The sequence below is a fragment of the Anolis carolinensis genome, chromosome 2 (assembly GCF_035594765.1).
Source record: "Anolis carolinensis isolate JA03-04 chromosome 2, rAnoCar3.1.pri, whole genome shotgun sequence".
NCBI classification, from domain to species: Eukaryota; Metazoa; Chordata; class Lepidosauria; order Squamata; family Dactyloidae; genus Anolis; species Anolis carolinensis.
The window spans coordinates 170,856,751-170,872,201 of record NC_085842.1 but is presented as its reverse complement, the minus strand read 5'-3'; the positions used below and the strand labels follow the sequence as shown (position 1 = coordinate 170,872,201).

At 42.5% G+C, this 15,451-nt stretch overlaps 2 protein-coding genes across 5 annotated transcripts in view; one reads left to right on the top strand and one right to left on the bottom strand.

Moving 5' to 3' along the window:
• The window catches only part of LOC100559013 (olfactory receptor 1L4), a 32,879-nt gene that overhangs the window by 10,962 nt on the left and 6,466 nt on the right, over window positions 1-15,451 (top strand). For all 4 annotated transcript variants that reach the window (XM_008116420.3, XM_062971076.1, XM_062971075.1 and 1 more), the window contains one exon: window positions 2,830-2,909. The gene's annotated coding sequence lies outside the window, so the exon portion shown is untranslated. The remainder of the gene's footprint in view (window positions 1-2,829; window positions 2,910-15,451) is intronic.
• On the bottom strand, window positions 4,948-5,990 carry LOC100558816 (olfactory receptor 1J1). Its single transcript, XM_003224483.4, has one exon. It carries the CDS (start codon window positions 5,884-5,886, stop codon window positions 4,948-4,950), a length of 939 nt encoding a protein of 312 aa, XP_003224531.1. The 5' UTR covers window positions 5,887-5,990.

The window sequence follows — 15,451 nt, the reverse complement described above, 5'->3', positions numbered from 1 at the left end:
CTCTATATAGAAGGCAGAAAAAAATGAGCTGTCAGAGAACCTGTTCACAATGGATCAGACTCTGGGGTGATTGGGCATGGAATAATTTACCCCTGGGGATGAGTGCTGCTGGAATTAGCCTCAGGCGGCTTGGTCAGAATGCTTCCTTGAAAACTTACTAGCCAGATTACTATTTTTTCTCCTGAAAATTTGTCATAAATGCGTCCTCAGGTTGGCAAGGCTCTCTAAGGCCTAAATCAGTGGTTCTCAACCTTCCTAATGCCGTGACCCCTTGATACAGTTCCTCATGTTGTGACCTCCAACCATAAAACTATTTTTGTTGCTACTTCATAGCTGTCATTTTGCTACTGTTATGAATCATAATGTAAATATCTGATATGCAGGGTGTATTTTCATTCATTGGACCAAATTTTGCACAGATACCCGATACGCCCAAATTTGAATACTGGTGGGGTTGGGGAGGATTGATTTTGTCATTTGGGAATTGTAGTTGCTGGAAGGGAGGAGGGAGCAAGCTTGTTTTCTGCTGCCCTGCAGACTAGGACACGGAACAATGGCTTCAAACTACAAGAAAGGAGATTCCACCTGAACATCAGGAAGAACTTCCTCACTGTGAAAACTGTTCAGCAGCGGAACTCTTTGCCCCGGAGTGTGGTGGAGGCTCCTTCTTTGGAGGCTTTTAAGCAGAGGCTGGATGGCCATCTGTTGGGGGTGCTTTGAATGCAATTTTCCTGCTTCTTGGCAGGGAGTTGGACTGGATGGCCCATGAGGTCTCTTCCAACTCTACTATTCTATGATTCTATGATTATAGTTCACTGAAAATCAAAGAGCATTCAGAACTCCACCAATGGAATTGAATTGAATCAAACTTGGCACACAGAACTCCCACTGCCAACAGAAAATACTGGAATGGTTTGGTGGGTATTGACCTTGAGTTTGGGAGTTGTAGTTCACTTACATCCAGAGAGCACTGTGGATTCAAACGATGATGGATCTGGACCAAACTTGGCAGTATTACTCAATATGCCCAAATGTGAACACTGGTGGAGTTTGTGGAAAATAGACCTTGACATTTGGGAGTTGTAGTTGCTGGGATTTATAGTTCACCTACAATCAAAGAGCCCCTTGAATCCCACCAACAATCAAATTGTGCCAAACTTCCCACACAGAACCCTCATGACCACAGAAAATACTGGTCTTTGGCAACTACTCTGAACCCCCCTGGTGACCACCCCAGGGGTCCCAAACCCCAGGTTGAGAAATCCTGGCCTAAATGGACCCTGGGTCTTAGATCCAATTGACACAGAGTCAACCATCCAGGAGTTGAAAATCTTCTCTCTCTCTCTCACACACACACACACACACATATCTATATTTTTTCCGGAAAGGCATCTTGATTTTGCCTTTTTAATATAAGACACACCATTGTACTACATCATTCTCAAGTCACTCCTGACATGAAAAAAAAAACCTGCATGTAATAGGACCTGAACATCCATGGATTTTGGTTTTTATGGGGGAGTGCTGGAACCAAACTCCAGTGGATGCCAAGGGCCCACTGTATTTTCTTCTTAATATATTAATTTTATGCTTCCAACAATTGAATAATATTTTATTTATTACTTTGACATTGCCTTCAATTCTTACCTGCTTTAGTAGTATTATTATTCATAGAATCATAGAATAGTAGAGTTGGAAGAGACCTCATGGGCCATACAGTCCAACCCCCTATTGGTATTCTTTGTTTTTAATCTATCTATACATCTATCTATCTATACACATAATAAAAGTGAAAAATGTTTATGTGTATGTGGCGGAGGTGTCCACTTACACAGACAGCCTCCACAAACAGGCTATAGTTCCCATTGCTGAGGAGCCAGCAAGTCACTCCTTCCAAGGACATTGCAGGTTACAGTGAGTCACATCCTAGGGTTCCTTTCTCTCTCCTTTGGTTTGGAATTTGCATGACTCCACCCACTGCCTCTCCCTTAACCCTTTCCTACCCTTTCCTATGGCACACAGCAAACAGAGGATTTGATCAGCAACTGAACAGAGGTTTGGGGGACTGCCTCGACAGGATGGAAGTTGTAGTTCATCCTGCATCAAGTCACAGCACTGTGACCCCCACCAACAATGGGCCTGAACCACATTTAGCACACAGAGCCCCCAGGACCAGGTTTGGAGGGAACTGACCTTGATTTATAGGCGTTGTACAGACTGGGATGTATAGTTCACCTGCAATCTAAGAGCATTCTGAACCCCACCATCGATGGACCTGCAACTAATGCAGACAAATTCAACATGGCCAACTGGGAATACAGGCCTAGTTTGGGGTGGATTGACTCAAGATTTTTGAGGATTGTAGTTCACCCACACCCATATCCATTTTCTAATGGGAGCATTCTTTAAAAACAACAGGAAAGACTGCTTTTTTTCAGACATAGTGTAACATATGACCAAATTGATATTACCTAACATCCCAAAACAAACAAGTTCCTTTTCAAATAACTTGGGCACTGCTGGGTACTCAAGCTAGTATTTAATAAAAATATACATACAAATGGCCTGTGGGAGGAGGGAGCAAGTAGTGGCAACAATGCTCACTTTTCTTGGGAGGGCATTTGAAAACCAAAATGTTTTTTGATTTTTTTTTAAAAAATGTGTAAAGTATATGTGTTTGTGTGTTCTTATGTCTCTCTTGAAGATCTACTAAATGGAGGCCAATTACCCCCTTTAATATGCGATAGTTGTCCCCTCTTAACTTTAAAATGTCTCATGATGGGAGGCACAAAGGGTCACCCATCTGGATTTAACTTTTTCTGTTTTCAGTATGTCCCACCTGTGGTCTTTGAGGGCAGCTGGAAGTGGACCCAAATGAGGACACTGTAGGAAAAGATCGCCATTGTCAGGTAAGAGCCACATGTAGAGAGAGTCTTTAAGAGCTGTTGAAGGAACCTTCATCATAAAGGTATATCAGTGATGAATGGACTATTCCTGATACCATACTGCTATGTGGCAATGATGGTTAGGGAAGAGTTTCTTCCTTTACTGGGTGTTAACCTTTAGTTTGAAGGTAAAAATCTTGCAGCCTTGCTGGTATAGTTGGACTTTCAATAGCCTTGGCCACTGAAACCGTCAATAAAATCATAGAATCATAGAGCTGGAAGAGACCTCATGGGCCATCCTGTCCAACCCCATTCTGCCAAGAATAAGGAAAATTGCATTTAAAGCACCCCCTACAGATGGCCATCCAGCCTCTGCTTAAAAGCCTCCAAAGAAGGAGCCTCCATTGCACTCCAGGGCAGAGAGTTCCACTGCTGAACAGCTCTCACAGTGAGGAAGTTCTTCCTAATGTTCAGATGGAATCTCTTTTCCTGTAGTTTGATACCTGGAAGCCATAAAAGTCTATTTATTATGAATCTTGTTGGGGCATCACAGGTCTCAGGCCAGGGTTTGGAATGGATGAGAAACTGCTTAGCCTTGATCAGAAAATTTTAGATTTCTCCATAAATCAGACAAAAAGAACTTAGATTTTTTTATAATGTATGCTATCAAGTTTATTGAGCAACCAATGAGCAACAGAGGACAGTACTTTATAGCTGAAATGCATGCAAAAGTAAATAATTTAAACTCAGAGAGTTGCAGACAGAGTATACCCACCAACACTTCACAGCTGAAAACTGGGACACACATGGCGAAGCAAAATCAGAATGAGGTCAAGATAGCTAAAGTTATTAATGAGGAAGAAGAGACAGTTTATGAGAGTGCTTTGTTTTTTGCCTGAACCTACTGGGAAGAGTAAGGCTCTGCTCATCAGTTGTTTCCCTCATTGAGTTAATTGAGTGCAAACAACTTCTGAACTTTAAACTCAGTTTTTAATGGATATAATCAATAGGAAGTGGGAGAAAGAAAGAGAAACTGGGATATATTAAAAGTGTCTGAGAGCAGAATGACAGAAGATTAATTGGGCTGTCCCTGCCAAATTGGGAGGATAGGAGGATATGAGAAAATCACTTCTTTACCTGATTCATAGCTGATCAATAGAATTGTTTATTTTGGATATGTGCAAAAGAAATCCTAAATCACCTGTGTTCTTCTCTCAGGATGAAAGTAACCTGGGGAAGCTTACCATTTATCACTAGGAAAGGGGTGATCATGAAGTAATCTAAATTTTACCCCCCCCCCCCCCTATTCTTTCAGGTTATAAAGAGTGAAATGACATTCTCTCCTAGGAACATTGGGATTTCTAGGTATGTCAAGGGTAGGTCTAAATATTCTAAAACAGTGGTTCTCAACCTGTGGGTCCCAGGGTGTTTTGGCCTGCAATTCCCAGAAATCCCAACCAGTTTACTAGCTATTAGGATTTCTGAGAGTTGAAGGCCAAAACATCTGGGGACCCACAGGTTGAGAACCACTGCTCTAAAACAAACAAACAAACAAAAAACCATCTGATCTTGAAAACTAAACAGGGTTAGTATTTGAGTGGGGCACCACCAACTAATATAAGGTTTTGTAGGCTATATTTCAATTAAAGGAAAGGAGAAAACCTCCTCTCAGTATTCCTTGAGTAAGAAAGGCCTATGATCATTCATGGGGCCTCCCTAAGCCAACAGTTGACATCAAGGCACCTACATTTTGGTGCCTGAGGTGACTTCCTCATTCAGTCTTATGGCAGATCTACCCAAAGGCATTCAAAATCTGACGCAAACACAGAGAACAAAAAGGAATGCAGGCTTGCACAACTGACTTGAAGGCACAAACACATCCACCACAAAAGTAGGTGTAGTGGTTTGAGTATGTTTGATAATCAAATAGTCAAATATGTAGTGACATCCAGACTTGTAAGACAGACCTACCTCATATAACACACACATTTTCCCACTATTATGGTAAATATTTCAGGGACTACAGTGTATGTGTATGTGTTATCTTAATTGAACTTTTACCCTAGTGCTTCCTTCTCCTAAGGACTCTTCTCAATGCTCCTTTAATCTCATCATTCCTGAGAGCATAGATGAACGGATTCAACAGTGGGGTGACTACAGTGTACAGGATGGCAGCCACAGTGTCCTTCCTGCCCGCTTTCTTGGAGGGCGGCTGGAAGTAGACCCAAATGAGGGTGCTGTAGAACAAGAATACCACAGTTAGGTGGGAGCCACATGTAGAGAGAGCCTTTAGCTTCCTAGCTGTTGAGGGGACCTTCATCACCACATAGAAAATGCAAGCATAAGAGACCACAATTAACAGAAATGGGGTGGAGACATCTACCAGACCTTGAGTCATCAGTAGAGTCTGGAGGGGCTTTGTGTCAGAGCAGGAGATTCTCATGAGAGGCTGGATGTCACAGAAGAAATGGGGGACTTGCTTGGTGACACAGAAGGAGAGCTGGGATGCCAACACAGTGTACATCAGGGACAGGATGAGAGAGACAGCCCATGAAATGACTGCCATCAGGAGGCATCTCTTGTGGCTCATCACGGTTGCATAGTGCAAAGGGTAGCAAATGGCCACATAGCGGTCATAAGCCATGGATGCCAACAGGAAACTATCTGTGTTGGCAAAGGCTATGAAGAAGTACATCTGAGCAAAACAGCCACCGTACGAGATGGCCATTGACTTGGAGAGCAAGGTCTGCAACATCTTGGGAACTATGGCAGATGTGTAGCCAACATCAGCTAGCAAAAGGTGTTTGAGGAAGAAGTACATGGGGGCATGGAGGAGATTTGGGTCCAAGTGGATTAGCAGGACAATGAGGAGGTTTCCTAGGAGGGTCATCATATAGGCGGAGAGGAAGAACACGGTGAGGAGGTACTGGAGCTCTGGATGGATGCTGATGGCCAGGAGAAGGAACCCAGAGGTGGTGCTGTCATTCAAGAACTGTCCCATGGCTCAGCTGGAGGAGGAGAACAAAAGAGGCAGAGTATCATTATTACTCATTTCTCCGGACTTTATTACACCCACTTGTTGTCTTGTAGCAATTGTATTGCTGAGATGGATGAAAACATACTGGTATTGAAAATACTCTTCTCTGCAATCATGCTTTGACAAAGCTTGTTTCCACTATCGCTCTTCCGTACTCCCCTGCTAACCTTATCTTCCATGTTTGCCCTTCCCAGGACATGCACACTGTTAAATTTTATTTACTTCTGCTGCAATTGCACAAATCAATGCATTTTTTTAAAAAAGAAAAGAAATATAGCAGAAAAGAAAATCTGAGCAAAAGCTACATTATTTTGCTTAGGAATAGGAATGAGGTGAATCATGCCCATTCCTGTCATGCCAGGATATTGCAACTTCAGTGGAAGGAACCTTTCATACCAGAGGCAGTATTGGGACAGCAGTGATACTGGGAGGCATGGATGAGTTTTCTCCGCAGTTAAAAGAAGTACACTACTAATGATTGAAATGCAAAGCAGCAACAAGAAAGACATAGTGTTGTCTGATAAGGGCAAGCCAAATATGCCATTATGCTGCTGTAACTGCCATGTATCAACCTTGTGTGGTAAAATCCTCAGTTTTTACATTGTCCAGTAAGCCACATAAATGAGGGTAAAGGGCATGTGTTAGGTTTGAGGACAATAGGCATGTTTTTTTTTATATTTTAGAAATCCAGGACAGATTTCTAAGATATTTTAGATCACTGTTTCATAAACTGTGTGTCCTGACCCCAAATGAGGTCCCCTTCACTTAATGCTGGGGGTCACAAAAAAAAAATTAAAAACAGCAAAAAGTTTCTGAGCACCACTTAGTATCATGTGTAGTCTTTACAGAAGAAAATGTTTCAGTTGTACTTGATAAAAGGGAAAATCAGCCAGTTTAGCAAGCCTTGTGAATACTGATTTATTATCAGTAAATGTTTGATTTTATACCAGTTTTTATATACCAGTTGTGTAAACATTTCAAGGGCAGAAGGGGTCATAAGAGGAAAAGTTTTAGATGTCCTGCTTTAGATCACAGCTGGCTTATCTGGCACCTTTAGAGAGACTATCCCCTATAATCCTCAACTAATGGACAAGCAGGATGGAAGATGTAGTCTAAGTCCGGGCTGTGGTGCAGGCTGGTTAGCAGCCAGAGAAAACAAATCACTCTGACCAAGAGGTCATGAGTTCGAGGCCAGCCCGTGCCTGCGTCTGTCTCTGTCTCTGTTCTGTGTTATGGCATTGAATGTTTGCCTTATATGTGCAATGTGATCCGCCCTGAGTCCCCTTCGGGGTGAGAAGGGCGGAATATAAATACTGTAAATAAATAAGGCCTCTTCCTGCCCCTATATCCCAGGATCTGATCCCAGATTATCTGTTTATCCCAGATTATCTGGCAGTGGAGACTCATGAAATCCAGTTTATTTTTTTATTTTTTTATTTTTTAAAAATATTTTTATTAATGTTTTTGTGATGCAACCATAAAAACTTATGGATAAAAACAGGGGAAAGGAATACATTGGGGAAGCAGTGAAGGGGCGGGGAAAAGGGGAAGGGAAGGAATAAGGGGTGGGGGGGGAGGGAAGGGGAGTAGAAGTACATAGATACAGACAGCAATTCCTCAAATTAATTCATTTTAAGTAAGTTATAATTTGTGACCGGGTCCTCCTATTGATTTGGTTTATACTTTTGTTTTGAGGTACATGTCCACTTTTTCCCAATTTGTCCTCTTGACAGGTTTGTCTCTTAGTTCTTTCATATAAAAAGTTAGTTGGTCCATGTACCTGATTTCTTTCACCTTCTCTAACCAAAGATCTAAGTTAGGAATCTGTTCAAGTTTCCATTTTTTGGCCAGTACTATTCTGGTAGCAGTTGTTGTATATATGAATAATTTGTCATCGTTTAATTCCCAATTTAGTGCCGGATCTAAGATCCCTAGTAGATAGGATTCCGGTTTCATAAGGAACTTTATATTTAATATTTTTTGGATTTCATCATGAATAATTGTCCAAAATTTCTGTATTTTCGGGCACGACCACCATAGATGATAAAAAGATCCCTCCTGTGACTTACATTTCCAACAGCTATTTGGGTAATTCTTATACATTGCCAGGGCCGGCCCCACCATAGAGGCCACGTGACGCCGCCGCCTCGGGCGCAGGTCCCGGGGGGCGCCGTCAGGCTGGGCGGGAGGCAGGGCACCGCTCTGAGGGTGCCCCGCCGCCCGACCACCGCGCCCTGGCCTTATGGTTCCCTCTTTCGCCGCCCGGGAAGGGGAGGAGGGATCCCATCCTCCCCTCCCCGGGTGGCGAAGCCTCCCTCTTTCACCGCCCGGGGAGGGGAGGAGGGATCCCCTCCTCCCGTCCCCGGGCGGCAAAGCCTCTCTCTTTCGCCGCCCGGGGAGGGGAGGAGGGATCCCCTCCTCCCATCCCCGGGTGGCAAAGTCTCCCTCTTTCGCCGCCCGGGAAGGGGAGGAGGGATCCCATCCTCCCCTCCCCGGGCGGCGAAGCCTCTCTCTTTCGCCACCCGGGGAGGGGAGGAGGGATCCCCTCCTCCCCTCCCCGGGCGGCAAAGCCTCCCTCTTTCGCCGCCCGGGAAGGGGAGGAGGGATCCCATCCTCCTCTCCCCGAGCGGCAAAGCCTCTCTCTTTCGCCGCCCGGGGAGGGGAGGAGGGATCCCCTCCTCCCGTCCCCGGGCGGCAAAGCCTCTCTCTTTCGCTGCCCGGGGAGGGGAGGAGGGATCTAGTCTAGTTGTGTCTGATTCTGGGGGTTGGTGCTCATCTCAATTTCTAAGCCGAAGACATCTCCAAGGTCATGTGGCCGGCACGACATATGGAGAGTCGTTACCTTTCCGCTGAAGCGGTACCTATTGATCTACTTACATTTGCATGTTCTTGAACTGCTAGTTTGGCAGAAGCTGGGGCTAACGGCGAGAGCTCACCCCACTCTCCGGATTCGAACCACTGACCTTTCAGTCAGCAAATTCAGCAGCTCAGAGGTTTAACCCGCTGTGCCACTGGTGACTTCATAGGCAAACATATCATGTAGTAAAATTGGAAATCTAAGACCACCCCAAATTTGAACCTCTGGGTTCCAGCTTTCCCATAATTGGAAGTCCGTGGAAATAAGCACTATACTAGATTACAAAAATTCATTTCAAACAATTCAGTAACACTGGGTTGCTGTGAGTTTTCTGAGCTGTATGACCATGTTCCAGAAGCATTCTCTCCTGACATTTCGCTCACATCTATGGCAGGCAGCCTCAGAGGCAATTGGTGTTTATATATCTGTAGAATGTTCAGAGTGGGAGAAAGAACTTTTGTCTGCCTGAGGCAAGCATGAACGTTGCAATTAATCATCTTGATTAGCATTGAATGGCCTTGCAGCTTCAAAGCCTGGCTGTTTCCTGCCTGAGAGAATCCTTTCTTGGGAGGTGTTAACTAGCCCTGATTGTTTCATGTATGGAATTCCCCTGTCTTCTGCATGTTGTTCTTTATTTACTGTCCTGATTTTAGATTTTTCAAATAGTGCTAACCAGATTTTGTTTATTTTCATGTTTTCCTCCTTTCTGTTAAAATTGTCCACATGTTTGTGGATTTAAATGGCTTTTATGGAGAAGGCATCAGGGGCAACAATAGCTAGAATTCCTTTGGTGCCCCTGACCCACCCTGTGCCAGACTTCCCTATTATAAAACTAGAGGTTTAGGAAAATATTTTCACCATTGTATATGAGTGCTTTTAATTGAAACCCCTTAAAAATCTGCTTTTGCTTTTATGGCCCTAAGACAAGGTTGAGGAATATCTGGTTCTTCAGATACATGGTGGACTGAAATTCTTCCTGTTTCCTAAAAAGGAATTTAAACCTCAGTCTGAATAAAACTTGTCTATAAAATTTCTTTTATTCTTGCTTTAAGTATACTCTTTCAGGCTATAGTAGAGAATAATGCACAGCAATGTAAACTGTTTCTGCCTTTTGGATGACAACTCAGAGAATCCCCAAGCTCTGCAGCTGTTAAGTGAGCCCGAGGATACCTTTGCATTCTTGTTGTTTTGTACCTTCAAATCAATTTTGACTTACAGAGTTTTGTGGGCAGGATTTATTCAAAGGAGGTTCCCTATTGCCTTCCTATGGCACTCCTTGGTATCCTCTGTCCAAATCCTGACCCTGCTTTGTTTCTGAGATCAGACAGGATCTGATGCCCTCAAGTTATTTATGCAGTTTACCTTTGCACTACAAACCTGCATTAAGTCCATATTGACATCACTGTCATGGCTGTCACAGCCAAAAAATCCTGAATATTATGGTCTGGGGCTGAGGATCACTGACAAACACTTATTCTAACTCAAGCCTTGGGATAGTATTGCCATCTATATTTTATTGGACCAAGGCTGATCGCTTGAAAAAAGCAGACAGGGCTTCTATACATTTAACACCTGTGCTTTCAGTGCAGCACTCCATGCAATATTAGTAAGTTAGGGGCTGAAAGAAAAAATCACTGAACAGAGAAATTCAGAAATTATAAAGTATAAGAGGAGCCCCAGTGGCAAAGTGCGTTAAAGCGCTGAGTTGCTGAACTTGCAGACCAAAAGGTCACAGGTTCAAATCCTGGGAGTGGCTTGAGCGCCCGCTGTTAGCTCCAGCTCCTGCCAACCTGGCAGTTCGAAAACATGCCAATGTGGGTAGATCAATAGGTACCGCTCCGGCGGGAAGGTAACGGCGCTCCATGCAGTCATGCCGGCCACATGACCTTGGAGGTGTCTACGGACAACGCCGGCTCTTCGGCTTAGAAATGGAGATGAGCACCAACCCCTAGAGTCAGACATGACTGGACTTAGCTTCAGGGGAAACCTTTACCTTTACTATAAAGTATAAGATGACATCGTCTCTTATTAAACCAGTCCCACAGCTAGCAAATAGGGAGGATTTTGCAAGGGATGCAGCTACAGTGAGACAAAATAAAGGCATTGGGACCCACAAATAAACAATTTCCCCCTCCCCTCTATGAAATCTTCCTTCAGAGAGTGAGCCATTGAAAATGGAATGTTACATATGCCATGTTTGCATTCCATTGGTAGTTTGCTTGTTACTTTTCTTTGGATGAGTAAACTATTTCTGGGGGCCCTTCTACACAGCCATATATCAAGGCAGAAAATCCCACATTATCTGAGTGTGGACTCAGATATCCCAGTTCAAAGCAGATATTGTGGGAATTTCTGCCATGATATTCAGGGATATAGGGCTGTGTGGAAGGGCCCTAGGTGCTCATTTAAAATTTAAATTCTTGCATTGCTAGAAATTCAGGAAAAGTTCATTTCGGGGGCAGAATTCTTATTTGTAGTTGATGCTTTCCTTTTCACTCACCCCAATAGTTACAGCATACACTCTGTCTATCTGAGGCCCCTTCCACACAGCTGAATAAAATCCCACATTATCTGCTTTGAACTGGAATAGATGGCAGTGTGGACTCAGATAATCCAGTTTAAAGCAGATAATGTGGGATTTTCTGCCTTTATATTCGGGGTTATATGGCTGTCTGGAAGCTGTCTAAATAATTAGAGGAAATCAGGAGGAAGACTTCTATGGCATGAAGTTGAAATTACCATCATTGCAAAAACCCCAGATTCTGAATTGCATTAAAAGGTTTCTATCAGACATCTTCAGTTTCTCATGTCACTCCTGACATGAAACAAATCAGGCATCTTTAGAAATAAGCTGCCCAAAAATATGTACAACAGGAAAATAAAAACAGTCATTATAATACCTTAATCTTGAGGCAGTAGTACTTTTCAGAGGAGGAGATGGCTTCTCATTTTCCTTGAAGTCCTCATTTTTCTGTAAATCAAAGCCATGCCAATCATCAATGAGAAACTCTGGATATGGTATAAGAATAAACTGATTGGGTTGCTTTTTGTTTTGTCTTGTTTTTGCTGTAAGGGCTCATTTGAGAAGAAGACAGAGTGCTCCTGGGTTCTAGCCTTTTCCTTCATTTGAGAACAAATTTAGTTAGGTGGCTGTTAAGGAGAAAATCAGTCTAATAAATGAACCAGGGATGCGACAATGAGGCATTTCAGACAAGAGAGAATGGTCCCCATAGACCAGGGGTCCCCAAACTAAGGCCCGGGGGCCAGATGCGGCCCTCCAAGGCCATTTACCTGGCCCCCGCCCTCAGTTTTAGACTTAGGCTCACCCAAAGTCTGAAATGACTTGAAGGCACAACAACAACAATCCTACTTGATTATCTCATTGGCCAGAAGCAGGCCCACCCTTCCCACTGAAATCCTGATAAGTTTACAGTATGTTGGTTAAAATTATTTTTATTTTTAAATATTGTATTGTTCTTTCCTTTACCAATATAGTAAATTAAATATTGTAAATGAATGATATGGTAATAATATAATATATTGTGTATACATAGAATATTGATAATAATATTATAATGTAATACAATATAATATAATATTTATTTATTTATTACAGTATTTCTGCCCCACCCTTCTCACCTAACAAGGGACTCAGGGCGGCTAATAATAATAATAATACAATATAATAATATTGTATAATATAATAATATTAATTATATATTATATATTAAATGCAATATTACTAATAATATTATGTTATAATGGTATAGTACAATATAGTAATATATAATGCTAATATTGTGCTATGCTAATAATATAATATATTGTATGTACATACAACTTGTAAGCCACTCTGAGTCCCCTTTGGGGATGAGAGAGGGTAGGGTATAAATGTAGTAAATAAATAAATAAGTAATTGTTGCTGGGTTGTTTTTTTGCACTAGAAATAAGACGTGCGGTGAGCATAGGAATCTGTTTGACTTTTTTTTCGAATGATAATTCGGCCCCTCAACAATCTGAGGGACCATGAATCGGCCCTCCACTTAAAAAGTTTGAGGACCCCTGCCATAGACAGTGAAAATGAGAGGTTTCACCTTAGGGAACCTTAAAAGTTTGCTGAGCAAAAGTATAACTTTGTACTGTCAACTCTTGCAAACAAGCTAGTACATTTTGTGTTGACTGACCAAACTGAAAGGATGCTCACCAATGGATCCTTTTCATTCTGAAGAAAAGTGATTAGTGGGGTGCTACAGGATTTAGTCCTGGACCTAGCATTGTTCAACACCATTCTCAGTAACTTAGATGATGGAACAGAAGACCTGCTTATCAAATTTGCAGATGATGTCAAATGGAGGATACGGCTTTTTTTTGTCATGACAAGAGCGACTTGAGAAACTGCAAGTTGCTTCCAGTGTGAGAGAATTGGCTGTCCACAAGGACATTGCCCAGGGGACACATGGATGTTTTACCATCCTGTGGGAGGCTTCTTTCATGTCCCCACATGGGAAGCTAGAGCTGACAGATGGGAGCTCACCCCGCTCCTTGGATTTGAACAGCTGACCTTTCAGTCAGTAGTCCTGCTGGCACAGAGTTTTAACCCATTGCACCACCAGGTGCTTCGGGGGATAGGTAATACCCCAGAAGTCAAGATCAGAATTCAAAATGATCGTAATAGTTTAGAAACCTGAGTCAAAATTAACAAAATGAATATGAACAGAGATAAGTATAAGGAAATGTAAGGAGCCCTCGGTGGCGCAGCGGATTAAACCGCTGAGCTGCTGAACTTGCTGACCAAAAGGTCACCGGTTTGAATCTGGGGAGTGGGCTGAGGTCCCACTCTTAGCCCCAGCTTCTGCCAACCTAGCAGTTCAAAAACATGCAAATGTGAGTAGAACAATAGGTACTGCTTCAGTGGGGAGGTAAGGGCTCTCCATGCAGTCATGCTGGCCACATGACCATGGAGGTGTCTATGGATAACACCAGCTCTTTGGCTTAGAAATGGAGATGAGCACCAACCCCCAGAGTCGGACACAACTGGACTTAATGTCAGGGGAAAACCTTTACCTCTACCTTTAATGAATCTAGCCAAGAAAATTGAAATATACAAATATAGGTCAGATGACTAGTCACTTGAAAGTAGTATATGTCAAAAGGATCTAGGGGTCTTGGTCGGCCCACAAGCTAAACATGAATCAGTAGTGTGGTGCAGTAGCCTAAGAAACCAATGCAATTCTAGATTGCATCAATAAATCAAGAGTAGAAGTGGTGCCTTCTGTTCTGCTTTCAGATCTCATCCTGTGTTTCTGATACATCATCATAATGTTATAGCATGTCCTATACAGCATGTTTTTACTGTGTTATTATGCCCACAATGCAATATCTTTTATTTCTTTATTTCCATGTATACAATTAATGCACCAGGACAACACAACCTACTCCTGTGGATTCATCCTGCCGAGTCTCAAATCCAACCAGTCAGGATATCAGCATCTCCTCATCTTTCTGTACCGGCTGATGATTTTCGATAACTTTTGTTATTTACTATGATGTCCATGTATTTCTTCTTTGCAATCCCTTGTTCTTTGATGTAGGTTTTCTTCCTCAGTTGCCTCCAAGATGTTGAAGAACCTTTTGACTCATATATTCTGCAATGGATGCCTGGCACACATGACCTTCTTCTTGGCTTCAGAAGCATTGAGAGATTTCTCATGATTGAAATGTAGCCATCTGTTGTCTACTGCATTATCCTATCCTAATGAATTAAAAAAACACAGACTACTGTTAATTTCGAGGTATTGGCTCTTCAGAAACCTTCACTCCTTGCTCTACACTCAGGATGTCTTGCTTCTCTTATTGTGCCTCATGGGAGAGTCCCCTTCATCCCTTCATCAGGCTCTCCTGCTCAAATATCTCAAGACTTTAGATCAGAGCTTTCCAAATATTTCATGTTGGTAACACACTTTTTAGACATGCATCATTTCGCAACACTGTAATGCAGCTTTATTAGCAAACCAGAAGTAAAACCAACACCTTATAAGAAATACGGACACATACATACATGGTAATAATATCAAAATGTATGGGGATACAACATATGAAAACATTTCATTTAAATTTTAATATATATATAATGTATTGCTTATTTCATATAGAGACTTCTTGTTATGTTGATGTGATGCATTTCCATGCTATAACCAACACACAAACATGTTATGACATCTTAGGAAAACTTAGAGCAGTGGTTCTCAACCTGAGGTCCCCAGATGTTTTGGCCTTCAATTCCCAGAAATCCTAACAGCTGGTAAACTGGCTGGGATTTCTGGAAGTTGTAGGCCAAAACACCTGGGGACCCATAGGTTGAGAACCACTAGTTCAGAGGATGATACTTATTGAGTGGACTCTGACCATGGTAGGTCCTTTTGCAGTCACCCTTCTCTCCTGGGTCCTTAAGATCTCCAAGGTTCAAAAGATCCCATCAGTTGTTGGGAAACCTAAGCCCTTTTTTACCCATGTAGCAGCTGTTTTCATTCTTTGTTTTCAAATTATGTTTGTCTTCCCATCCTCTGCCTGCTTTGGCACTAAGAATGTCTATACTGTGATGATAAAATTGCTTAACCCCTTCAATCCACACTCTGGTTACATCCCATTTGGATTACTGCAATGTGCTCTATG

Excerpts from the sequence above, each read along its gene's own strand:
- LOC100558816 (XM_003224483.4), bottom strand. The coding sequence starts at position 5,886 with ATGGGACAGTTCTTGAATGACAGCACCACCTCTGGGTTCCTTCTCCTG.